The 27,983-nt window shown below is 42.1% G+C and overlaps 1 protein-coding gene across 2 annotated transcripts; it reads left to right on the plus strand.

Annotated features, from left to right (window-relative positions):
- The first annotated feature begins 25 nt into the window (after positions 1-25).
- tspan5a (tetraspanin 5a) lies at positions 26-27,873 on the plus strand. Of its 2 annotated transcripts, XM_036987618.1 has the most exons (11): positions 26-421; positions 9,771-9,821; positions 10,935-11,081; positions 11,854-12,024; positions 20,285-20,410; positions 21,624-21,671; positions 22,292-22,408; positions 22,732-22,793; positions 23,737-23,849; positions 24,585-24,634; positions 24,733-27,873. In XM_036987618.1, the coding sequence occupies exons 1-9, from the start codon at positions 341-343 to the stop codon at positions 23,810-23,812; spliced, it is 879 nt and encodes a 292-aa protein (XP_036843513.1). In that variant the 5' UTR covers positions 26-340; the 3' UTR covers positions 23,813-23,849; positions 24,585-24,634; positions 24,733-27,873. The 2 variants fall into 2 exon arrangements, with proteins under 2 accessions (XP_036843513.1, XP_036843514.1); XM_036987619.1 differs by lacking the exon at positions 23,737-23,849.
- The last annotated feature ends 110 nt before the right edge of the window (positions 27,874-27,983 follow it).

The raw sequence follows: 27,983 nt of genomic DNA on the forward strand, positions 1-27,983 counted from the left end.
GGTTGTAGCTGTAGTTCTTTAAAAACGCAGCCATAACTGTGGGGGAACGATTATCCGATTTGATCGGTGACAACCGAGAGGTCCCGTTAGTTGTAAACGCAGAGTGGATAGGTTGACGTTTGTTTGCTATTTACAGTGTTAGATTGTGCATTATTCTACTTTTATTATCAGGGTGACATCTGTGTCGAGGGATAGGCTACAGTATGTTTATTTTATTTGGATGAACCGAGCAGACAGCAAGTTCCAAGAATTGGATCGCCGAGGAGCTGAACCTGCCGCCTGCGAGCCTATGATCCGGTATATTTATCAGTCTATGAAGCCTACTGTATGAAATTCAAGTATGTCAGGAAAACATTTTAAAGGCCATGAAGTCAGTTGCTGCATCAAATATTTTATTTTTGGATTTAACATAATATTTTGGGTAAGTGTGTTTCTCTTCTTTCTATTTGCCACTCTTATTGTCTTTCATTTGGGCAATTTTGAAGCTGCAATCTGATGTTGTAAAATTCAACTGTAGGCCCAGCTAGAGGAAATGGCTTAAGTGATATTATAATAGCCTAATTATTGTGAATAATATTCCTATGAGGATTTTACGACCAAAGATGCTACACAAGCTGTTGGTCTATTGATGTATTAAATTATCGTCTGTTAAAACTATAATAAATGAGAACATGTGATCTTTCGATGTGTGTATAGCAGCAAACCACTTTGGTTGTGTTGCCATGCATTGCAAGCTATTTTTTTAACTTGCTTATATTGGTTTGTGAATATGCACAATAGCCTTCACATAGACTGCTACTCAGAGCACTTTTTAATTTTCAGTCTCCTCCGTTCCCGGTAATCCGCTTTCTGTCCTCGTTTGTCGGGACCAACGAACATCATTGTGAAAAGTTTTTCCTCACATGCGAATGGTTGCATAAACATGAATATGCACTATTTATTATCATCATCGGGACTACATTCCCAGTAAGCAAAATTCTGTTGAAAAAACGTTTAAAATCCGAACGTTGAAGTGGCATCTTTTCTGGAGATTGAAAATAAATATATTACAGGCGTTTTTCGGGACTGAATGAAAGTGGAAAATATGTAATTTATACGTATTTTTTTGTCGTTGATTCTATGGACAAATTTCAAATGCACATACTGTACATGCTCAAGTAATCCATATAATATAGAAAAGATTGCAATATATAATATTTATTATTGCTGCCATATGTCACATGCACTTATGTTAGCTTTTACAAAAGCTTAAAATTGTCAGTGATAATGTTCAAAGTAGTCCTACTAAATAAACCAACAGTCCACTTCAACTACAATAACAGTCTCAGTAATTGACCTGTTGTTGTTTATCTACCCTAATTGAATGCATTGATTGTACGTCGCTCTGATTAACAGCATCTGCTGAATCACCAAAATGTAAATGTAAAAATTAAACACATGCAAAGCATACTGTTCTAATGAGCTCCGCCCCCAAACATGTACACATTTGGTCAGTCTAGACTAGTCTGAAGGAATCATAGACGTCTAGTCTATATTTCATTAGTTTGAACAGCACTATAGAGTATGGCACAGCTCGGTACAGTAGAGCACAGTAGAGTACAGTACGGTACAATACGATACAGTACAGAAGATTTGTATTCCGTAGAGTATTGTATAGTTTAATTTAGTAGGGAACAGTACAGTAGAGTACATCAGAGTAAAGTAGGGTACAATACAGTACATTATACTGTACTCTACTGTGCTCTACTGTATTGTACTACACTCTACTTTTCTTTACTGTACTGTACTCTACTGTACTGTGCTTTGCTGTCTAAACTTGTGAAACACAGGTGTCTATGATTGGTTCAGATTTGGTCTGATCCGGACCTATCAAATGATTGGTTCAGATGTGGTCAAGTCCGGACCAGACCAAATCTGAACCAATCATAGAAAGCTAAGTTGAAGTCGGAAGTTTACATACACCTTAGCCAAATACATTTAAACTAAGTTTTTCACAATTCCTGACATTTAATACTAGTAAAAAATGTAACTGAGTCAGGTTTGTATGCCTCCTTGCTTGCACACGCTTTTTCAGTTCTGCCCACAAATGTTCTATAGGATTGAGGTCAGGGCATCGTGATGGCCACTCCAATAAATTGACTTTGTTATTAAGCCATTTTGCCACAACTTTGGAAGTATGCTTGGGGTCATTGTCCATTTGGAAGACCCACTTGGGACCAAGCTTTAACTTCCTGACTGATGTCTTGAGATGTTGCTTCAATATACAGTTGAAGTCGGAAGTTTACATACACTTAAGTTGGAGTCATTTAAACTTGTTTTTCAACCACTCCACACATTTCTTGTTAACAAACTATAGTTTTGGCAAGTCGGTTAGGACATCTACTTGGCAGTTTTATGGCAGTTTTGGAGCAGTGGCTTCTTCCTTGCTTAGCGGCCTTTCAGGTTATGTCGATATAGGACTCGTTTTACTGTGGGCATAGATACTTTTGTACCTGTTTCCTCCACCATCTTCACAAGGTCCTCCTGCTGTTGTTCTGGGATTGATTTACGCTTTTCGCACCAAAGTACGTTCATCTCTAGGAGAAAGAACACGTCTCCTTCCTGAGCGGTGTGACGCTGCGTGGTCCCATGGTGTTTATACTTGCATACTATTGTTTGAACAGATGAACGTGATATCTTCAGGCATTTGGAAATTGCTCCCAAGGATGAACCAGACTTGTTGAGGTCTACATTATTTTTCTGAGGTCTTGGTTGATTTCTGTTGATTTTCCCATGATGTCAAGCAAAGAGGCAGTGAGTTTGATGGTAGGCCTTGAAATACATCCACAGGTAAACCTCCAATTGACTCAAATTATGTCAATTAGCCTAACAGAAGCTTCTAAAGCCATGACTTCATTTTCTGGGATTTTCCAAGCTGTTTAAAGGCACAGTCAACAAAGTGTATGTCAACTTCTGACCAACTGGAATTGTGACACAATGAATTATAAGTGAAATGATCTGTCGGTAAACAATTGTTGGAAAAATGACTTGTGTCATGCACAAAGTAGATGTCCTAACCGACTTGCCAAAACTATAGTTTGTTAACAAGAAATTTGTGGAGTGGTTGAAAAACAATTTTTAATGACTCCAACCTAAGTGTATGTAAACTTCCGACTTCAACTGTATGTTTCACAAGTTTGGAAAGGAAAGCACAGTACAGTAGAGCACAGCACAATCTTTTCCCGACAAATCTATGTCCATGGACGTTGAAATCAAGGCCGGTCCAGATCGCACCAAAGAAGAGTAAAAAAAAAAAAAGTTGGTCCGGACAAGTCCACAAAAAGACTTGTAAAAGACGTTGGCCTCGATCCATGCGTAGTGGGTTATGTCTACTCAATTCCCACTCAGTTTTTCCTTGTGAAAAGTAGGCCTGGCCTAATGAATGTCCATTCCAAGACAGCTTATTGTTTACCTAACACTTAGCCTCCACACCTAATCTAATTGTGACTAGGCCTATTAGTGAATTGTCTCAGATCTACTGCGAACCTACAGTATACCATTGATTGTAGGACTGACAACAATGAAAAAGGAGGATAGCTTCTAAAGATCCCATCATTATTTCAGTGACTTCGTCTCAGACAGGGAGAGCTCATTATATGATACCAAGTAGCTGGAAAAATAGGTTAATTTACTAAATAAAACCTCACTATTGTTGGGAAAACATGTTTTGGACTCACGTCTGTGTTTCTTATTCCCCTTTAGTTTTAACTGCCCTGTTAGAGAAATGCATGAGCCAGAGTTTAAGGGTCATGTCCAGAGGGACAAAGACCATAACAAGGACATTTTTATATAATAAGCCTATCTCTGAAAAACACATTTGTCTCTTCAATGTCTTTCCTTGAAGATTCAAAAAAAGGCAAAGTCTTCCCATGATGCTTTTCTTCTTCTGTTGCCTCTGTAAGGTTTTTGGACTGGGAATAGCTGACCAAGGAGAGCTTTTCCCATTAGGATTACGTACAGGTCATGTGACTCTCTAAGGTCTTATGCTGGCTCGCAGGAGTTTGGCAGAAATGGTCGCCTGGTTAATTCAATGCTAATGTAATCCCATTCAACGCCCTCCATCGCCTTTGTTCCCCTCAACGCCTCCCTCTGACCTTCCTCCTAAAGTCCGTCCCATTCGGCATTGTCTGCTTTCAGTGCCATTGACCATGTCCATGGTCGTGAGAGCCAGTGGTCTGCTAATGGTTTGAGCATTATTGTGGTCTTAAGTGATGCGGCTGCAAGAGCCTGATTTCACCTGCCATGATGGTTCTAGCCATGTCGCTGGCATGGCTATGCATTCTGTACTATAATGTACTTTTGATCATCTATTTGTGGTAAAGCTGGTACAGATGTTGAGATTAATGGGAATGCTGGTGAAGAGTTAAGGAATTTCTGGGTAATGCCTAATGCCAGTAACGTCTCTGATTCTGAGATAAAGCAAGCTAGGACCATAGAGATGGTTTGCATGTGAGAAGCCCTTTACGGTTGCCCGTTGTCGTCAACATGTGACAATATATATATATCCAAGATCCATGTGAGAGGGCTTTGATAAACTACACAACTCTATCCTAAATGTCTTTGGAGGGTATTGCGTTGTGTAATACCGAAGTGCTCATGATAACAGATTTATAAATGGAGCTGGTGCCACTGAAGAGAGGTTGCGTCAATAATTTATTGCCGAATTTCTAATGGGATCATGAGTGCAGTATCAGCGTTAAACTTTCTGTCACTGCGTATTCTTTTAAATCCAAGCTTTCTGTTTGTCATTGAAGCCACACATCCATGCCATGGCCAACAATAGGCCTGACTCACTGAAATCCCTATCAACCACATTTTAAAACTATCATTAATAACCCAAAGAATTGTCATTTTATCTGACATTGGAATGTAATATTTGCAGGCTTTCGCACATTTGTATCAACATCGTATCAACATTGTATCAACATTACAACGAGTTCTCATCGGGCTGTAATGAATTAAAGTCCGGTGGATGAATAAAGGCTTTGGACACAGCTACAGCAACAGAATGGCAGCCAGGATAAACATTGCTTGTGGTATTTTTGTAATAGTTTTCTCTCTGGGGGGTCCATCTGGGACCATCGTCTGGAGTACCTCACAGTGTCTGGTGAAGTTCGAGATCACATATTACACAACTGGAGTCTTTACAAAACAGGGACCATGGAAACCAAAGGGTTTGCGTTGTGATTTGTCATTGTCACGTCACGTCAACTGTGCCAAAGAGGAGTGAGTGTGAATTATGACTACAGCTTTATACACAACTAGAATCCTCCGACTCTCTTTACCCTATCACTACAGTTGTGAGTTTAGAGTTCAGATTGTCCTCTGGCCCGTGGAGATATTACATTTTTAGTCAGCTCTTCTCCCGTATCTGACTGTGTTGATTTGAAAGATTTGTCATGGGCCCTCGTATCCTCAAAAAGTTCTACAGCTGCACCATCGAGAGCATCTTGACTGGCTGCATCACCGCCTGGTACGGAAACTGCTCGGCATCCAACCGCACGGCGCTACAGAGGGTAGTGCGTACGGCCCAGCGCGTCACTGGGGCCGAGCTCCTTGTCCAAGGCTCCGGCCACCCAAGTCAGTCTATTACCGCACGGCAAGCGGTAGCAGTCTGGGACTAAAAGGCTCCTGAACAACTTCTACCCCAAAGCCATGACTGCTGAACAGTTAATTAAACAGCTACCCAGACTTTCTGTTTTCACCCCCTACCTACATGTACTTCAATCAATCACCTAACCAAACCTACATGTACATATAACCTCAGTCAGTCACTCCAACTACCTCATACCCCAGTACACTGACTCAGTACCGGTGGTACTCCTTGTATATAGCCTCGTTATTGTTATTTTGTTGTATTACTATTTTCTTTTGATCTATTTGTTAATATTCCTACTTGTAAACTGCATCTTTGGGAAAGGGCTCCTAAGTAAGAATTTCCCTGTAAATTCTACACTTGTTGTATTCGGCGCATGTGACGAATACAATTCGATTTGTTTAAGTATATGGATTAGTCTCGTGGTGAATCATCTCTGAAGTGATACACTCAGTCCAACTGAGGAGTGTGAATCTGTGTATGTTACCTAATGTATTCTGCATCCCAAATGGCACCATAGTTCCTACATAGTGACCTACTTTGTGGTCGAGTTACCTACATTTGAATGTTTATTTGGTTTTTGGAAAGCTACCAGGTCTTTCCAGCCATTTTGATATTCAGTGTAATCTCGGGGAATTACAGAAGTGGCGTAGGTACAGTTTGCATTTTCCTACAAACGTTTCAGCCGTCTTGCTTTCAATGGCTGAAGGGATCATTTATTATAGTGATACTGTTCATAAACAAATAGCTAATAGGTTTGTGTACTAAGTAACCAATAATCGATCTTTCAACGATTTACAGAAAACCAACTCTAACCTGACATGTATGCAGTTCAATCCTACTCCCAAGGGTTATTTTATTTAGGGTGACTTTATTCATCATGGCTCTTCCTTCGACGAGGACACATTCGAAACGGGCCCCAGAGGACCAGACACATTTTCTCTTTTCCCTAAATATGCAGATTGTGCTTCAAAACGCACAGTGAACCAACCATATCTAGGCTACATGACTCACAGTGTGTGTCGGCCATAAATTGCCCCTGACACAGCATTTAACAACCTGAGATTTAGCCTGACACTATTATTCTCATCCCAATTCTGGTTCACACACTGTATGACAATATCCCTGTATGGTAATACAGCTTACTTTCTCGCATTTGACTCCATTGTTGCTGAACTGGTAGCCAATAAAAGTGCTGAAGAGGAAGGAATCCGCTCAAGGATTTCACCATGTGACTAATGGGGACTTTAAAATAGTTACAGAGTTGAATGGCTGTGCTAAGAGAAAACTGTGGCTGGATCAACAACATTGCAGTTATTGCGCAATGCTAACCTAATTGACCGAGGGCAAAGAATAAAGTCTGTACAGAATGCAAACATTCCAAAACATACATTCTGTTTGCAACAAGGCACTAAAGTAATACTGCAAAGAAATGTGGCAAAGCCATTCACTTTTTGTCCTGAATACAAAATGTTTGGGGCCATTACAACACATTACTGAGTACCACTCTCCATATTTTCAAGCATAGTGGTGGCTGCATCATGTTATGGGTATGCTTGTAATCGTTTAGGACCGGGGAGTTTTTCTGGATAAAAAATAAACTGAATGGAGCTAAGCACAGGCAAAATCCTAAGGGAAAACCTTGTTGTCTGCTTTTCAGCAGACACTGAGAGATGAATTCACCTTTCCAAAGTCCAAATCTACACTTGAATTGCTTACCAAGAAGACAGTGAATGTTCAAGAGTTACAGTTCGGACTTAAATCTACTTGAAAACCTATGGCAAGACCTGAAAATGGTTGTCTAGCAATGAATTTTGAAAATAATAGTGGGCAAATGTTGCACAATCCAGGCGTAGAAAGCTCTTAGAAACTTACCCAGAAAGACTCACAGCTGTAATCACTGCCAAAGATGCTTCTACAAAGTATTGACTCACAGGTGTGAATACTTATGTAAATAAGACATTTCTGTATTTTATTTTCAATAACATGTTTTAACTTTGTCATTATGGGGTGTTGTGTGTAGATGGGTGAGACAAAAATCTATTTTTTGAATTTGAATTTAGGCTGTAACATGAGAAAATGTGGAATAAGTCAAGGGGCATGAGTACTTTCTGAAGACATGGTATGTGACCGTGAGCCTTGCTGAGATGAATGACAAGTCGAAGTGCTCTCTGTTGTCACGACAACAGATGCCTTTAGGCATCGTTGTCAAGGGGAAGGAACTTAGTAGTTAGGCTGTTCTACGAATCACCAAGCATTTTTTTTCAGGATATTGATATAATCGCCCCCCCCCCAAAACCTAGCCAGTTTGTTTGTGCTATCATGCCAGCTCCCTGTCACTCATGGTCCTGTTTGGCTTGACTGACAGCAATAGCGTTGGCAGGAGCACAAACAGCTCTGGGCTACCCAAAACCACCCTCATTGTCTTTAGGTAGAATTCAAACAACTCAGAGCCGTTACATTTGCCAACACCCACCCAAACAACCATTAGGGCCTCACTGTAGGCAGAAACCAAGATGGAGGAGGGTTGCTTTAACTGGGACTATCCATCCCTCTGACGTGTTGTTTTAGCCACAGCTGGGGTATCTGTGTTTTTATGAGAACATCAAGCTACTACATTACTGTGTGTATACATGCACGTGTATCACTCCATTTGTGATTTGTGTGTGTGTGTGTGTGTGTGTGTGTGTGTGTGTGTGTGTGTGTGTGTGTGTGTGTGTATGGGTGTGTATATGGGTGTGTATGTGGTTGTGTATATGGGTGTGCATGAGTGTGGGTGTATGAGTGCATTGACTATGTCCATCACCCAGCTGTCGAGGCTTGGTTCTTGTCTCTCATGTTAGTGTAGCCTATTGATCCAAGCCGTTTGGGTATCCCAGCCATCAGAACACACAGGACGGCTCCTTCTGGCCCTTCCTCTCACATACAGTAAATATGCAGAGCACTGACCAAACTGCGCCATCACCCTACATGTTGCAGTCATTCTTCTCCAGAGTGACAATGAACTTGTATCATTGATCATAGAACGATGTCAGATCGAAGTTTAGGGGTGTGCTGCTCTTCTTTATAGCTCTAGCAACACGTCTCTGTTGGTTGTGGCACCCTCTTTATACTTGCCCCTATGCCTCAGATCTCAGACCAGCCCTTAGCCAACAGCTCTGTATTACAACCACATGAAGTGGCCATGGTACACTAACAGGAGAACAGTGTTGTTCAGGATAGAGTAATAGTTTGCAAACGATGCCAGACTGCAGCCAGATGGGATGCAATGGCCACTCTGCCAGTGTCCCAATGTCCCCTGTAGCTGGCGTATAAATGCAGCCGTTTGTTCATATCATTCCGTGACATATAGCAAAGTTGCACAGCGCTGGCTGATAGGGCCTGTTCAATCCGAGCTGGAAGGTTGGACAGCTTGGGCCTGCCTCGTTCACTTCCTGTTGTTGTCATTTGGAAATGGTCCGCTGCATTCAGACAGATTCCAGACGCCTGGCCCCACCCTACAGCTTCCTCTCAGACAGACAGACGGATGTACGGACAGGCAGGCAGAGAAACAGAATAGACAAACATACGGACAGACGGTCAGATAGGGAGGGAGGCACCTCCAGACTTGTCTCTCCCTTTCAACTGAGATAGCAGCTGAAGATGTTATCACCAAGTTAGTTAGTTAGTTCTGTCAAACGTCCATCGTCAATCTATTTCATTGGTCAAACCTGGCTTTTCAGAATAAGGGTTTCACAAAATTGTCCCAGAAATCAAATCGCTAATATTCTGACTGGGCATATGTTTTCAGTTGAGTGAGGAATTCCTTGGGAGAATTGTACATTCTGGCTTTTTTTAATCCTTGACTCCTGTTTAGAATATGCAAGTGAAGATGTCCAAACATGCAATTTATTAGTGGAAAGTGAAGTAATGTGAGTTGTGTGTTTCTGTAACTGACGAGCATCGCTGACACCCATGATGTGGAGGAAACCTTTTTAAGTGTCAAGGGTGAAATTGAAAGATAATACATTTCGACAAAGGTGCACTTGAGTGCAGGAAGGAGAGGTTTCACCCTCTTTTTTTGTCTCTGAGATTTGTGACAGTATACGATGCACGTGATTAATGTGACATATTGTCTTTCTGTCGTCTCTTTCAGTTGCTGGGTGTGGCCTTCCTTGGAATCGGACTATGGGCATGGAATGAGAAGGTGAGTAACATAAGGAGACTGGGTAACATAAGGACCCAGTAAGACCATCAAATAAGGTCTCATTTAACAAAGAAATGTTCACTTAAGTGAACATACATACAATCAGTCTTTTCCCACCCATTGTCATTTACCCCCCTTGTGTCTGGAAGAGAAGGAAGCCACCTGCTGACCAGCACCAGGCTTCCAAGCATTATCTTTGATATAAGACAGCCCAAGTTCTCAAACTTGGGAGTATTTGGAGTAATTTGTGAAAATTATGGAAACAACACCAGAAGCAACTGTCTACCCTTTTGCCTTGCTCTGACATACAGGCCTTGTAGGAGCCATTTTGTCTTACTTATGTGCTTGTTGTGTTGTCTATAGTTTGTCTATCTTGGGTCTTGGGTCTAACCAGTAAAGAAGCTCAAAACCAGTAAGGAGGAAGTGCATGAGTTGTTTTAGTTGAATACAAACATAGTTGTTTTTATTAGAATGATAGAATCCGGGGTGGCAGTTAGCCTAGTGGTTAGAGCGTTAGGCCAGTAACCAAAAGGTTGCTGGATCGAATCCCCGAGCTGACAAGGTAAAAATATGTTGTTCTGCGCCTGAACAAGGCAGTTAACCCACTGTTCCCTGATAGGCCATCATTGTAAATAAGAATTTGTTCTTAACTGACTTGCCTAGTTAAATACAAAAATCTACTAGGGAGGAGCTGGGAGAAGAATACCAAGGCTGACAGCTTGACGTATGTATAATAGGGAGTTAACCATAGAATGATAGTGGTGCCTGGTACTGAGGTATCCCAGGCCAAAACAGAACCTCTGTTTGATCAAGGACTTTTTATGAATTCCTTACACAAGTTTGGGTCGTAGTGGAATAGAGGAACTCTAAATTAGAAGTCTCTGAGTTTTTTTTAACACTTGACCCCTTACATGTCCTATTCATCTTGCCTTTTATGCATTCTATTCCCTCGCATGGTTTTATAGCTTCCTTTTTAACCAACACTTTTCTCTCTCTCTCTCTCTCTCTCTCTCTCTCTCTCTCTCTCTCTCTCTCTCTCTTTCTCTCTCTCTCTCTCTCTCTCTCTCTCTTTCTCTCTCTCTTTCATTTGTTTGTTTGTTTGTTTCTCTCCAGGGTGTTCTCTCCAACATCTCGTCCATCACAGACCTGGGGGGCTTTGACCCTGTCTGGCTCTTCCTGGTGACGGGAGGGGTCATGTTTATCCTGGGCTTCGCCGGCTGCATCGGAGCGCTGAGGGAAAACACCTTACTGCTCAAGTTTGTACGTCCACAACTCTCTCACTCCCAGTTGGCTCCCATAGACATACACATTTCTATGTGTGTGTGTATATACATCATTTATGTATGTTATATAGATGATTGGCTCCCTCTTGAACTCCCACACCTTCCCCAGACTTAGCGCCTGTACTTCCCGCGGCTCTGTCCCACATGTTTAGTCCATGATGTGTAGCCTTTTTCTGGGGCTGGGAAACCATGTCCCGTCTCACACATCAGTTATTACAGAACACTTCTGTCATGTGTGTTAGTGCTGGGCTAAAACAAATATGTGCACTGCCTGGAGGTTGATTCCCCAGGAATGGAAGGAGAAACACAGGACCAAATCTTCAGTGCTAAATGCTAGCTTTGTGTATGCTTGTTACCCTTTATCCCTCTCGTTCCCTCTTTCACCCTCTCTTTATCCCTGTCTTTCCCCCTCTCGTTATCCCTCTTTCACCCTCTCATTATCCCTCTTTCACCCTCTCTTTATCCCTCTCTTTCCCCCTCTCGTTATCCCTCTTTCCCCCTCTCGTTATCCCTCTTTCACCCTCTCTTTATCCCTCTCTTTCCCCCTCTCGTTATCCCTCTTTCCCCTCTCTTTATCCCTCTCTTTATCCCTCTCTTTCCCCCTCTCGTTATCCCTCTTTCCCCCTCTCGCTATCCCTCTCTTTATCCCTCTCTTTTCCCCTCTCGTTATCCCTCTTTCCCCCTCTCTTTATCCCTCTCTTTCCCCCTCTCTTTATGACTCTCTTTATCCCCCTGTTCCTGTGTTCCAGTTCTCTGTATTCCTGGGGATCATCTTCTTCCTGGAGCTGACGGCTGGAGTGTTGGCCTTTGTCTTTAAGGACTGGATCAAGGACCAGCTCAACTTCTTCATCAACAATAACATCCGGGCGTACCGTGACGACATCGACCTCCAGAACCTCATAGACTTCACACAGGAATATGTAAGTGTTTGAAGATCAGTGTGTGTGTATGAGAAAATGCAGTTATTACAGAGGAGAAGCGCTGGTTTGAGTAAGGTGAAGAGATGGTCTTGTAAGATGCGGGGGTAGGAGCATGTGTGTGTTGGCGTGTGAGAAAGCGATAGAACCTGGTTGCCCCACTCACATTTCCCGATGCCTTGGCAACGTATACCATGTTTCTATAGCAACTAGGGGAGGAAGGGTGGCCTACGATTCTCGTCGGATGTGTAGCGCTCTTAAGAATTTTTGTGAAAAGGATATTTTTATCCATGGCATGAGAATCTCCCATAGTATCTTCAATATTCCTCCCAATCCAGGAATCAGGTAAATTTGAAATCTGCTGTGGAGTACATACCACCCAGCACAACATGTTTGCAGTCAAAAATGTGATTTTTACAGTGTTTTATATACAGTTCCTTCAGAATGTATTCAAGGTGGGATTAATTGTCCTTTTTCTGTCAATGATCTACACTGTAATGTAAAATACTCTGTAATGTAAAATACTCTGTAATGTAATGTAAAGTGGAAGAGAAATTTGAACATTTAAAAAAATAGTCTCTACAGGCTTCCTTCTTTACACTATGTAATTTAGGTTAGTATTGTGGAGTAACTACAATGTTGTTGATCCATCCTCAGTTTTCTCCTATTACAGCTATTAAACTCTATAACTGTTTTAAAGTCACCATTGGCCTCATGGTGAAATCCCTGAGCGGTTTCCTTCCTCTCCGGCAATTTGAGTTCGGAAGGACGCCTGTATCTTCGTAGAGACTGGGTGTATTGATACACCATCCAAAGTGTAATTAATAACTTCACCATGCTCAAAGGGATATTCAATGTCTGCTCTTTTTTTTACCCATCTACCAATAGGTGCCCTTCTTTGCGAGGCATTGGAAGAACTTCCCTGGTCTTTGTTGTTGAATCTGTGTTTGAAATTCACTACTCGACTGAAGGACCTTACAGATAATTGTATGTGTGGGGTACAGAGATGAGGAAGTCATAAAAAATCATGTTAAACACTGTTATTATTGCACTTATGAGTCCATGCAACTTATAATATGACTCGTTAAGCAAATGTTTACTCCTGAACTTATTTAGGCTTGCCATAACAAAGGTGTCGAATAAGTATTGACTCAAGACATTTCAGCTTTTCATTTTTTATGAATTTGTAAAGATGTCTAAAAACATTATTCCACTTTGACATTATAGGGTATTGTGTGTAGGCCAGTGACACAAAATCTTCATTTAATCCATTTTCAATTCAGGCTGTAACACAACAAAATGTGGAAAAGTCAAGAGGTGAGAATACTTTCTGAAGGCACTGTACATCTCCACACTATGAGTTTGGAATAATATTGTGAAAATTCACATAATGACATTTTAGAGTAAGAGCTGAAACAATATTCTCTATGGACACAACGTTTGTTTGTTGGCAGTGTACTTGTTGCTGATTATGACTAGATATACTCTTGGATGACCACTCACATAAAGACTATGATTTAGAAGGCCAGATCAAAAGGTCCAACACTAGTGAAGTCCCGTTTGTAGAAAAGCACAGGGCAGACCTCATAGCAGATTCCCTAGTCTCACAGAATTGGACCCATTAGGTCTACCCTAAGATCCAGAAGGCCAAAACCAGCCAGGATCAAATGAGGGAGCTGTACTCTGTCCTGTCCACTCCAACCCAGAAGGAGGCTTTCCACGGGATTTCGAAAGGAGAAATATCCTTGGCTTATCATGGAGAAAAACCCAGAACCGGTCAGGGATGATTACCTGGAACAGATGAAATCTGAGAATTTCTACAGTGCAAGAATATCTCTTCCACATTTGAGAGACGTTGCTACTGGAGAAACGATACACAAAGCACTCAATGGTCAAGAAACACAGAAACGAGTGGGAGAGAGGGCAGGAGATAAGCTTGCGCAGGGCTGCCTTGCAGAATGTTCTGAGGACCATGGACAGTCAGAACACCAGCATAGAGAGACTGTTTGAACCTGATCAATATGGAGAAGAGGGAAGAACTGTTCTATTACAAGGCCAAGCACTCAGAAAATCATGTTGGATTGGGCGTCCAGATGACTTTTTTCAGACCGTTTTTGAATGTCTTTCTCTGAATGTGCTAGCAGGTAAATCTCCTTCATCGGGACGTGAGTCTCGCTGATGTTATACGGAACTGCAATCCAGACTTGAAGCCAGTTATTCCACACATTCACTCCCATCCAGAGAAGATCATCTTCAGCCTGGAAGGTTTTGATGAGTTGAAGGTTTCTTTCTGCGTTGCAGCAATTTCCAGCAATGACCCCAACCAGAAAAGATCCCTGGAAGATAATCCTGGGGACCTTTTGAGTAAAAACATCTTACCCAGATCATTTCTACTCATCGCTAGCAGACCAGGAGCTTTAGACATTCTGAAAACACTCCTTGAAGATCCATGCTATGTAGAGATTCTTGGATGTTCACAGGAGGGAGTTGAGGAATACGTTCAGAATTTCTTTGACAATGACTAGCAAAAAACATAAACTGTGATGTATGTGAAAGGAAATAAAAAATGTGTTCACAACATGTTTCAGTCCAGTTATGTGCTGGTTTGTTTCCACTGTTTTGAGAGAACGTTCTGAGAAAGGCACAGATCTACAGTACATCATACTTTGGACACATTTTACTCATACATCATGGTCAAGAATCAGGTGCTCCTGCCCGAAACCTCCTTCAATGTCTTGGCAATTTAGCAAGAAGAGGAATACAGAAAAACAAGTTCTGTTTAAAGAACAAGATGTGATTCAAGAGTTTTCTGTGATCTCCCAAGTGCCATCACTGTTTTTGAACAAGGTCTTATTGAAGAAGACAACCCACTGCCAAACAGTTTACAGCTTCGATCACCACATACTCCAAGAGTTATTCGCAGCAATATTATACACTGAGCGTACAAAACATTAGGAACACCTTCCTAATATTGAGTTGCACCCCCTTTTGCCCTCTGAGCAGCCTCAATTTGTCGGTGCATGGACTCTACAAGGTGTCAAGCCTTCCACAGGGATGCTGCTGGCCCATGTTGACTCCAATGCTTCCCACAGTTGTGTCAAGTTACCTGGATGTCTTTTGTGGGGTGGATCGTTCTTGATACACATGAGAAACTGTTGTGTGTGAAAAACCCAGCACGTTGCAGTTCTTGACACACTCAAACCGGTGCGTCTGGCACCTACTACCATACCCCTTTCAAAGGCACTTAAAACATTTGCCAATTCACCCTCTGAATGGCACACATCCACAATCCATGTCTCAATTGTCTCAAGGCTTAAAAATGATTCTTTAACCTCTCCTGCCCTTCATCTACACTGATTGAAGTGAATTTAACAGGGGACATCAATAAGGGATTATAGCTTTCACCTGGTCAGTCTGTCATGGAAAGAGCAGGGGTTCCTAATGTTTTGTACAGTCAGTGTATGTTCTCTGTGATGAAGAAGAGTGTCGTGACTTGACTTTAACATTAATCTGAAGACCCAATTTTTAAATTAAGTTACCATCTCCTGAATTAAACTCTAAAAGGTTTACCCATCACATCTATAAACATATTAATCATAACCTCATATCATATTCTGAACAGTCGTAACCTCCTTGCATTAGCCTTACTTATGATTCAGTACTACACAAATTGGTTTAATTATTTATTTACTAGCTAATTACATGGAACACAGGATAAACATACACACTCTGTACCGGTTATTGACTGGAGACTTAATATGCCAAAAACATGTCCCTAGCGGAATGACAACAACCTGGCTGCTTGTTAAAGAAGAGATGGAGAGGGATACTTAACATTGGTACATTCAGAAACTACTCTCGCCGCAGTAACCATATACTTTGCACAAGAAATGCCGCCCAATGTGAGTAAGAAATCCTGAATGTATTTACGTGATAGGCCTGGGTTTGCCGGGGGTCTCTCGGTGAACAGGGCACCCTTGTAACGCTCTGATTTTCCAAAATGGTTCCAACAACTCTTCTACTGTTGTCCTTCTTCCTAGTTGTCCGGTATCCGGTGACTTGTCATGTAGTCCTGAACAGAACTACAGAGTTTATTTTTCTTCCATTCGCTCTTGATAGGCTAGCCAGCCGTATCGATGGTTCTTCAGTGGGGTGATGAGAGTCGCATAACACAATGGTTTGAGGAGAGGAACAGGATGGTTCTTATTTCGCTTTTGAAGATACTTTACTTAGGACAGCTAATCAGCCATACCAGTGATTGTCCAGGAGGTGAGTTTATCTTCTCCACCTCGTGTTGAGATTCAAAGTTCAAACCATTTTAAACGTGCAGCTGCAGCTTCACGCTTTTCTGGTCTAATCATTTATACATTTTGCTCGAAAGGGGCGGTTCCGGCAGGCACGTTCTCTGACCTCACTCCGGGGCGATGACTACTGAGTGTGCAAAGTTAATGGAAAACAATTATCTCTTATAGCTTCTCAAATCACATCCCTCTCTTAACAAAATCCCCTTCATCATTTTTCATATTACATGCACCACGCATAGTATGGAAACTTCATATATGTAGTGTGTATACTTTCCAAGTTACAGTATTTCCTTTAACATTTTTAATGACATCATAAAATAACAAACAAAATGACATTAGTGTTCTATAGATTGCCTCTGATATTCCCCCGTTCTACGTTAGAAATATTGTTCCAGTATTCGCTTTTGAACTTGTCAGAGTTTCAGCGGGCAAAAGTCTGTTGAGACAAAGAACATTCCTTTGAATCCTGAGAGCGCAGGCCTGAATCTTCTCCCTTGATTTTACAACATGGCGTGAGTTGTTAATCCCCACTAGTTCTGTTCTTCCCCCTCTATGGGTGAGAGTGGGTCTGATTGAAGTTTCATTGCAAACCTTATCTGACCTATTTTGGATTCTCGTGGACAGTCATGACAAGAGCCAAAGAGAAGGATTGCTATTGGGAAGTAGTATCTCACCTCTTATCCCTCTCAGATTCTATGCACAGCTGACCAAATGAAGCTAGGTTTTTCTTCTAGCTCTTTAAAAGAGACTGTTTTGCCTTTTCTCTCTGGCCTGTTCAACAGAAAAACAAGGTGCTTCCCGAAGGAGGAGTTAAACCTGGCCTTGCCAGCTGATTCACAGTTACTAAACTGGTTAAAAGATGGTTGCCAACGCTTAGTCTATCATATTGGATTTCTGTTCAAATGTCTCTATGAGCAGCATGATAAAATGTTTGTTGTAGACGTGATTCAAAATCATGTAAGTATAAAGGCTGGTAGCTTCCACAAAGAATTCTCATGGCCGTTATAATATTGCTTTGACAATTGTACACAAATTAAGAGCCTTAGTCTCAATTGCAAAGAGGTAAAAAAATACTGCAGCATGCCTTACATAAGTGTGTAAAGGTGCTTGACTTGCTGAATGGAGGATTTGAAATACTGTGCTCGTCACGGAAATCTCCCAATTGTAATTAAAAAAAAGATGAATTCTGGTCCCCCACATGAAGTGATACATCTTTGGTCTGCTCTTCTGGAGTCTCACTCATTTCAATGTGGTCATGAATGATCTATTTGGTTAAGCAAGTGGCATGGCTGCTCAATACCTTTTTTGTGAAGCAGTCGTAGTGGGTACTCTGGTGGAGGAGACTGCATCAAGTTTGGCAAGCCTCGTGCTAAACTGTGAAAATCTGCAGACAGTACTGATTTCCATCAATTATGTTCCTGCAGGTTCTTTTGGCCAGATTCGCCAGAGACGGCTGTACTTGTAACATCTCTCGGTGTAAACGCTTTTGGACAAAGGTCTCATCATAAAGGGCTTCACGGTGAAAGATAGACACTAGTATTATTTTAAAATTAGGAGTCACAACACCGGTGATCAGATTCAACATGTTTACTTAACTCAATCTGCGCATGTCATACATCAGTACAGATGCCCTCAAGGGACACTGAAGCCACCTCAAGATATTAAAGGTGGATCAGACTGCTGACACAGGAGGCGATCAGAGTACTTTAGGGAGCCCAAGGGCTTACAGTGAACTGTTACTGGTTGGAGATGTGACAAGCCAGTGGATCAGTGCTCTTACTGGATAAAAGAGGACTGCAACTCTTTTGTAATACACTGGAGATAGATGGGGGAGGAATCACAGATGAGCTACTTGGAGCAGATATTGTGGGAGAGGTCATGTGAGGATTTTCACTGGGGCTGACTTACCCAGGTTCTTGAGGGCCCCGGTGTCTACTGGTATTTGCCTCTCCCTTGAATTTAATTAATTAACTATTGCTGTGAAACTGCAGTTACTACTGTACCATTGCTGTACTTAGTTTTGTGTAAGATTACTAATGTTGTACATATGTATCATAGTTGGTCCCTACATTTGTAGGGACCAACTATGGAGTTGCTTTTATAAAGACTAACATTAAAATGAGACCGAGAGAACGGTGGAAGGGAGCAAAGCAGTTGATAGCTAATGAACGTGTTCAATGCAATTTACCTCAGCACTCGTTCAACCACTTTCACTTATTGGACTGCTAATCATATCATACAATGATGAGGTGCTAAAGCAATTACCATATTAAAATGAGTTATGCTGAATTACTTTCAATGCAATACAGTGGTTCGGTAATTAAACATTAAATATGATATAATATATGATTCATTCGTTTTGCTTCACTCAATAATGTGTTTTAAAATCCTCACTCGGGCTCCTTATATTGTTATCAGAAATGAATTGATATGCTTTAGCCAACAAATGTATTGAATTCACAAGGGCCTTGTGTAGAATCTCCTCTCTGGATTGGTCTTCGTCTCAGTTTCTCTATTCAGTGGCAGGCCTTTGTTCGTGTAGCCAGCGTATTCCATCTGGGCCTCTATTCACAAAGCGTCGTATAGTAGGAGTGCTGATCTAGGATCAGTTCACCCCCCCCCCTTCTTATTCATTAGGATCTGAAAGGAAAAACTGATCCTAGATCCGCATCCTGCTCTGAGACGCTGTAAATATGTGCCCTGTTTTCAGCCTTCCACAATCTCTGTCAGTCACACACCACCCACACTGATGGTGTGAGATGAGAGAGGAATTCACTACAGTCATTCCCTCTAAACATTGGACTCTTTGTTTTCACCATATATGATAGCACTGCTATGCTGCAGTAGTGTGTGTGTGTGTGTGTGTGTGTGTGTGTGTGTGTGTGTGTGTGTGTGTGTGTGTGTGTGTGTGTGTGTGTGTGTGTGTGTGTGTGTGTGTGTGTGTGTGTGTGTGTGTGTGTGTGTGTGTGTGTTGTGTGTGTTGTGTGTGTGTTGTCAGCTCTTTGTTCACCCGCACGCAATTGCTAACAACCCATCTGCAACTGCCTGACTATATGTGAAAATCTGAGGCCCAACCCTAACCCACAAATATAGAAAATGCGCTGTACCTTAAGAGATGGCAGAAAGATTTTTTGACAGGCCTTCCTAGATAGGCCTACATTTGTGCTTTAAAATTTCCAAAATTTTGGTAGGCTAATTGTTAGGTAACTTGTCTATAATTAAATACATGCAGCTTCTGTCATTACTTGTTGCACTAGAAGACTAAATTAACCCTTGCTCACCAGAATGTCATAAATTGATAGAATGAAAACTACAATCTAGTTGACATCGGTAAAGTTGGTTCTCTCTTTCAGCTATGCTTCTCTCATGCAGCAAAGATGTTTAGGGACCGGGTAGAAAATGCAATAACCCCCCCTAAAAAAACAGTTTGGTTGATTTTAACACATTTTAAAAGCTGTTAAAACACAATAAGATTTCAGTTCGCTTTGGATGCATATTTTATGTGGTTGAAATACTATCAGCTTTTATGATGCTGATAAAGATAGCCTCACCACCTTTACAGATGATCCCTAACCGCACATTCATTCTCAGATGCTGAAACACTCCTGTTCCTGAGTCAATGTACATTTTGGTGTATCATTTTACTGCAAGAGATACTTCCTTCTGCAGGAGTTAATATTATATTAGGCTATGTGAGAGGTCATAAACTTAGTCAGTGGTTAGATATTTTTTGGACATATTTAGTCATCGATCAGACGCTCCTATCCAGAGCAATATCCAGGACTTTATTATATAATCTCGTGGACTGTGGGTTATGAGTCAACCCGTGCATTGTGAGGTAGTGGAACTTCCTGGAACTTCCTGGAACTTCCTGGGTATTTAAAGTGAAAAACGTTTTAAGTTAAAGGAAGAAACGTGGATGTGCTGTTGACGTTCTCTTCTCTGTTGCTTCTTGTCAGTGGGAGTGTTGCGGCGCATTCGGAGCGGACGACTGGAACCTCAACATTTACTTCAACTGCACGGACACCAACCCCAGTCGGGAGAAATGTGGCGTCCCCTTCTCCTGCTGCACCAAGGATCCTGCGGTAAGAAAGTCTCACAGGGGCTAGGTAGGGTTGGTCAGAGACGTGGGGTCATGGAGTTCGGTAATCAAGCCTGGATTCCAAACTGAAAAACAACTCTCTTCCCCTTCGTCCTTGGCTTGCTGTTGCAGATCTGAAAAGACTGGATGGGTAAAAAACAATATGGTGGAAACTCCTTTTAGCCAGACTTATACCTAGATATACTGTATACTGGCTCTTCTTTTAGCGGTATTTAGTACACTGAGCCAGTCTCCTCAAATATGTGAGGGGGAGTTGTCAAGGACGGAGGAAAGTGAGTCTCCTATTTGGAACACAGCCCTAAGCTGCTTTCATAAGAGTGCCTCAATTGGAGTAGAGGGAGGTAGTAAGAAATATTGAGTCAGAGAGAATGACAAGAAAAGTGAGCAACAAAAGGGTTTGACTGAAGAATAGATACTGTGACACAAGGACATAGGAGAGGTAGAACGTCACAGAAGAGAAAAGAGGGAGGGAACAAAAGTCCTGGCAACAAAGGGAGGGAGAGAACACTAACAATGGCCTCCACACATGCAGAAAACATCAGTTACATGGGACTGCCTGTGACAAGAGCATCAAGGGATACATTATTTTCATAATGGTATGGGGGAGATCAGGACTAATACAGTAACGTCTTTCATCATTGGGGCACTTTTGAACAATGAATCCTACAAGATGAAGTGGAAATTGTGTTCCCTTACTCTGATGAATGTGTCACACTTTTACAGTTAAAGGGGTAGTTCACTGAAAATGATTTTGCTTCTGGTTAGTCCCAAGTGGCTCCCGAGTGGCGCAGCGGTCTAAGGCACTGCATCTCAGTGCTAGATGTGTCACTACAGACCCTGGTTCGATTCCAGGCTGTATCACAACCGGCCGTGTTTGGGAGTCCCATAGGGCGGCGCACAATTGGCCCAGCGTTGTCTTGGTTTGGCCGTGGTAGTCCATCATTGTAAACAAGAATTTCTTCTCAACCCGACTTGCCTAGTTAAATTTTCAAAATGGCAGTATCTATGAGATAGCAAAACCCATTTCTCAGACTGGCATTGATGCTAACATGCTCATATTATTGGTCAGAAACTCAAACATGAATTGACACACGAACAGGAAATGGTCATGGGTGTCAGTAGTATTAGCAATGGAGATTGGCGGGTATTGGCAGCTGACTTCTCTTTTTGATAACACTTGTATTTCTCTTCATTAGGAGGATGTGATAAACACGCAGTGTGGCTATGACGTACGAGCCAAAACGGTGAGTGCCGTTCCATTTCTCTCCTCTTTCCCACCTCTACCACCTTCCTATTTCCTTCCCTTATATTTGTCCTCTCGTTTCCCTGATGTAGTAGCCTCTATTATTATGATTTAAGAGACATTACTGAGAATATATAAAGTTATATAATATAATGAAGGGCTATGTAATACGATGGTTGTATAATGAAGGCATTTGCTTGGTTTTCATGCCATTTGGAGGCTAAGAAGCTCCCTGTACGGGAGACCCATAGGGCAGCGCACAATTGGCCCAGCGTCGTCCGGGTTAGGGGAGGGCTTGGCTGGCAGGGATGTCCTTGTCCCATCGCGCACTAGCGACTCCTGTGGCGGGCCGGGCGCAGTGCACGCCGACACGGTCGCCAGGTGTACAGTGTTTCCTCCGACATGTTGGTGCGGCTGGATGCCGGGTTAAGTGGGCATTGTGTCAAGAAGCAGTGCGGCTTTGTTGGGTCGTGTTTCGGAGTACGCACGGCTCTTGACCTTCGCCACTCACGAGTCCGTACGGGAGTTGCAGAATTGAGACAAGACTGTAACTACCAAATTGATACCACAAAAAGGGGCACAAAAAGAAGCCTCCCTGTAATAAACGTGTCATTGTCGTAGGACGCAGAGCAGAAGACCTACATCCATGTGAAAGGCTGTGTGCCACAGTTTGAGAAGTGGCTACAGGACAACCTGACAGTAGTGGCTGGGATCTTCATAGGAGTTGCACTGTTACAGGTAAGATAAACATTTTGTTGACTACTTTCAGCTTAGAAAGAGAGCAAGCCACTCTGATTCAGGACATTAACTTGTCTCAGCAGCATATAGTGATGTTTAGACACACCACACATGACTGATATGGCTGGTGTCCATCATATTAGTATCTTGTGGAGATGAAACACATTGCATTACAACTGCCAATCCCAAATGAATCCGGGACGTTATAAGTATTGTCGAAGAGCAGAAATTTAGAGCATGAGCAGCTTGCATGTGACTCAGTTAATGAAAACATTTAAGTAGACATCACATCACATTCATAATTTATTTTCTTTCTTTTACAGATATTTGGAATATGTCTGGCACAAAACTTAGTGAGTGACATTGAAGCTGTGAGAGCAAGCTGGTGAGAAGAAAATACATCTCTCAATTTCATTCTGTAACGTCTTATGCATTTCCCTACATCTTTCATTATTATCTGGATTCATTATTGATTTCCATACTCCTTAGCATAAGCATTAGCGGCATTGAAAATCAGAGATTTCAAAGTTCTACAATTGTTTAATTTTGAAAGTGGGCCACCATGTGGGCTAAAGTTGCAGCACGGCGACATGGAAATCCTTTGACCATGGAATCACATTTCAAAACCAGATTAGCATTTTAGAAAAAGTGCCTCCCTCATTTGGCACAGAATAAGAGTCGGAAGATCTTGGGCCATATGTATCAAGCTGCTGAAAATTAAACAGTGGTTTAATAAATGGATGAAACCAGTGAAAATGTACTCCTACTGTCAGAATGAAGAAAGAAGTTACAGCATTGATGTGTGTAACCACTACATCAGCCTTTTACCAGATTCTTCGTTTTTCTGATGTAGTTGGATACACATCGATCCAGAGTAGGCTGTCCAGTAAAACTTTTAGTTGTAGTTTCTTTGGCTTTGCTCTGGTTACTCACGTCACCTCCTAGTTTGACAGAGTTATTTCACATAGGTTCTGCCCCTCTCATTTTTACATTTGTCAGACACCGTTATCCAGAGTGACGTGTAGGAGTAATTAGGGTTAAGTGCCTGGCTCAAGGGCACGTCGACAGATTTTTCACCTAGTCAGCTCGGGGACTCGAACCAGCCACCTTTCGGTTACTGGCCCAACACTCTTATCCGCTAGGTTACCTGCCACCCCAGCTGGCCACTCAACTAGGAGACAGGAGCACAGCACCCCCCACTCACTCATGCCCACCCCCAACCCTGGCAGGGTGACTGGGGGATTAGCTGTTACACACGCCTACTCTGCCACACCATCGTCATGCCAACTCACCTCACGCTTCATTCTTCCTCCCCCATGCTTCGTCAGGGTGCCCCCGCCCTCTCTCTCCATGCGCCGACCCCCGCCTCACTCTGGAAAGAAAGGGTCTGCGTACTACGCGTGAGGAACATGCTCGCGAGCGTGTGTATGTACTTTAGCCGGTGGGTGTTGTTGTTGTCCTCTGTGAATCAGTACTAGCCACCGTAGTCAATGATATACCACAGCCCAGACCCTGCAAGATCCCTGCAATTCGACCCAATGAGTTGAGGAATATGATATAATATATAACATAAATCTAATGCTTTGCTGGCTTACAGTATAATGTTAGACTCTTTAAGCTAAAACGTCTGTGGGTAAACACAGGCTGAAATGACAGACTTAAATGCAGGTTTAACTAGCCTGCCCTGTATACACTGTCTGCCAGGGGTGTAGTGGGTTCTGTACATTTCCAAAGACACATTGCCCTTTTCCCAAAGCCAACGAATAGCCAAAATGTCTGCCTATAGAAGGACCCGTCAGTTCTCTCCACATCCTGTTGTCATGAAGAATGGAAACGCTTTCAGACTATTGAGAAAGGATTCCTCCACCTCCCTCAGATCCCTCCTCCACTCTGTCACTGTGCCAAACCGTCCCTCTGTGCCCCCCTGACCATGCCCACCCCAACCTATCCACCAGGGGTGTATTCAGGATGCATTACATGTTTACCGCACACTCAAACGCAAATGGAACTACACATGGACTTGAATTTAACATTTGGTTCCAGAGTATTGTGAACACTACTGAAAAACACTTGATAACATTTAAAAACTTTACGCATTTTGAATACACTCCCTGGCTTTGCTCTTGTGTACCAGAAAGAACATGCTTTAGCTTTTTTTCTTTCTCTTGCTGTGTAGTTTGTTTACCTGATGTCACGGTTTACCTGTCTTCACCCAGGAATGCACAGGTAAGGATTACCAAGTTAGCTAGCTGTGCTTTATAGTGCCCTTATGTCACAAATACAACTCTGTTGTTGACATTTCCTTGATGTCTGTTTCTCCCAAGGTCTCTTCAGCATGGCTACGCCATTCTCGGCGCATCAGACAATGCTCAAAGCCTGCTACCACTGGGAAAGATTCCTGAGAGCACCTGCACCATGGTGACCTGCACATTCTGATCCTTTTTAAAGATGGCTTTAGGGTTGCAAATTTCCAGTAACTTTCCAAAAATTCCCAGGTTTTCCAGAAATCCCAGTTGGCAGTTTTCTGGAAAACCTGGGAATTTTGGGAAAATGACCCTGTTTTGCATCTCCATTGTTCCATGGGATTCCATCCATGTGACAAACACTTTGTGTAGAAATGTACAGAAAATAATGACCCCAAAAAACTTGGGGGAAAGTTGTTTGTAAATGCACTGCATGCCTGTCCCACATAGGGTGGCCACATTTAAAACACCCAAATGCAAGACTACAGGATGATATTGCGGGACAGTGTAGCCTACATGAATAAAAACATTTGGCAGCCCCCCCCCCCCCCCCCCCACTGGAATTTAGACTGAACTGAAAGGATTTTTACAAATGTGATTGGTTGATGATATGACATTGCCTACGTCTCGTCTGGCGCTGGGCAAAATATCAGATCTCAACAACGATTGGAGAAGTGTTTAACATCACCAGTATTCTTAGACTACCACATCCTAATGATATATATTTTTCATAAGCGCATATTAGTGGTGCTTGAATTTGTTGATAAAATGCGGGACATGAGTGTTTCGTTGCAGGACGCGGTACAAAGGGGGAAAAATGTGGGACTGTCACACGATCCGGGACATGTGGTCAACATACTGGTCACGGTAGCATGGATTCTGGTTTTGTTTCATTAGAATGTGCAAAAGTTCTCTTATTGACACAAGTATTTTTAACAGTAAAATAGTAGCTGTATTTGTGGTGACACTGTGAGCTTAGGAAAGAGAGTAATGGTGCTAGAGGGCAAATGTACAGTAGTAGTCATAGCCTTTAAGTCACGTTTCCTTTGAACTGCTGAAGCGTTGTCGGTTCAAGCGTTTTTTGTCGCACAAATGAGCATTCGTTATATCCCATGCCATCTCTACCACCTGGTGAAATACATACAGGTATTTCAGATACTTTCAAATACTTGAGGTGTGCTTGATTTAGCATGTTTGCACTTTTGGGACTAGTCTCTTGGTTCCATTTTAACAGGCAAACTAAACCAAGCACACTTAAAGGTCCAATGCAGCCGTTTTTATCTCAATATCACATACTTGTTGGATTACAATTAAGTACCTTACTGTGATTGTTTTCAATTCAAATGGTTGAAAATAAACCAAAATATATTCTTGGCCTCCCGAGTGGCGCTGTGGTCTAAGGGTCTCCTACGACCGGGAGACCCATGGGGCAGCGCACAATTGATCCAGCATCGCGCTCTAGCGACTCCTGTGGCGGGTTGGGCACATGCACGCTGACACGGTCGGCAGGTGTAGTACGGTGTTTGCTCTGACACATTGGTGTGGCTGGCTTCCGGGTTAAGCGGGCATTGTGTCAAGAAGCAGTGAGGCTTGGTTGGGTTGTGTTTCGGAGGACGCACGGCTCTCGAACCTTCGCCTCTCCCGACTCCCTATGGGAGTTGCAGTGATGAGACAAGACTAACTACCAATTGGATCCCACGAAATTGGGCAGAAAAAAGGGATAAAAAAATTATAATAATTGTTTCAATCTCTTCTTAGCAAAGAGCAATTTCTCTAGGACTGTGAGTGGTCTGAGTTAGGAGGGGGAAAACTGAAAATTAGCTGATATTGGCAGAGAAGTTTGGAACTCTTTCTTATTGGGTGGCAGGTAGCCTAGTGGTTAGAGCGTTGGACTTGTAACCAAAAGGTTGCTGGGTCGAATCCCTGAGCTGATGAGGTAAAAATCTGTTGTTCTGAACAAGGCAGTTAACCCACTGCTCCTAGGCCGTCATTGAAAATAAGAATTTGTTCTTAACTGACTTGCCTAGTAAAGTAATAAAAACATTTTTTTTTGTCTATTTACTAATTTACAGCATGGTGGTGTCAACAGTGAAGGGTAAAACTACATCCACCAAAACAGGATGACATTTCAGGTGGTATTTTCAAACAGCTCTGACACTAAAATAACATTATCATGTTCACAGTATAAAATATACTTAAAAGATAGGAAAATCACATTTTTGACTGCACTGGGTGTTTTAAGTATCAATGTATTTTGTCTGATCTCTGCACACTCTACATACAGGTTTTTAATGGTTAAAACACACTTTCAGTTCATGTCCACTATGGTGGTCTTCTGTTTTCAATACCTCAAAGTGAATAGTGTCAATCTTTAGGAATCCCTGCTACTCCTTATTCAATTTTGTTCTGAGGGCTGAATGTGATTGGTTGGATGAAAGCGAAACAACCATTGGTGGGACATTACAACGGCCAGAGTGAAAAGAAAACTCAGTTGCTGTCATATTTGTAGGTGGTGGATTGTGTAGCACTTGGGTTGCCATGCTGAATGTCCCTGTTTCAAATCCCTGTGTGGTTTCAGTTTTCTAGCTAAAGATAAGGCCAAGTGGGAGGTTTGATTGGTTTTGACAAGATGGGATACCACTTTTGTCAGATTTGACTTTTCTTAGCAGGTTAGGAGAATTTACATAGCAGGTTAGAAGAATTAGGATAAGGGTTAGATAAAATGCCCCAAAAATTAACTGACTTAATTTAACAAACGCTTATAGCCATGACCGAGGTGGATGGACTTTTAACCAAGTTAACCAATCACAGCCAGGACCAGTGACAGGTGAGAGTTCAATCAAATAAATCCTGTTAGGGAGGTAGGAGGGCATTAAACATGGGTTGTGAGACACAAAGTCCCCGGTTTGAACCTTTCTAAAGTTGACCTTTAACATTTATTTTGACTGTTTAGAGTGAAAAGACCAAAACGTTAGGCTGGTGGGTGGTGTCCTGGGTGGCAGAGGGCATAACACAAGGGTTGCCATTCAGTGGTTTCTTCACTTGATTCCCAGTATGGCCTTTAACGTGACTTTTATGAACTTGAACAATCTCACTCTTTTCTGCCCTCAGAACAAGTTCCCGTTTTTCTTTCATTTCCATGAAATAAATCATTTTCTTTGTTGACCTGATGACTTTGTTAATAGTGTTAATTGTTAATAAAGAAGGGACATGACAAAGTGATTTGGCTTCCTCTTTCTCTGCCGGACTCCATGACACATTCATTTCTTTGTCAACGGTGCTTTGTAACTCAGTTGGATGGCTCGAGTCTGAAGGAACGATTTCTAATTGAT

Source organism: Oncorhynchus mykiss, chromosome 9 (assembly GCF_013265735.2).
Source record: "Oncorhynchus mykiss isolate Arlee chromosome 9, USDA_OmykA_1.1, whole genome shotgun sequence".
Classification (NCBI taxonomy): domain Eukaryota; kingdom Metazoa; phylum Chordata; class Actinopteri; order Salmoniformes; family Salmonidae; genus Oncorhynchus; species Oncorhynchus mykiss.

Coding starts and splice junctions, on each gene's coding strand:
- tspan5a (XM_036987618.1), top strand. CDS start 341: ATGTCAGGAAAACATTTTAAAGGCCATGAAGTCAGTTGCTGCATCAAA. Junction 11,082..11,853: donor ACACCTTACTGCTCAAGTTT/GTACGTCCACAA, acceptor CCTGTGTTCCAG/TTCTCTGTATTCCTGGGGAT. Junction 12,025..20,284: donor TAGACTTCACACAGGAATAT/GTAAGTGTTTGA, acceptor GCTTCTTGTCAG/TGGGAGTGTTGCGGCGCATT.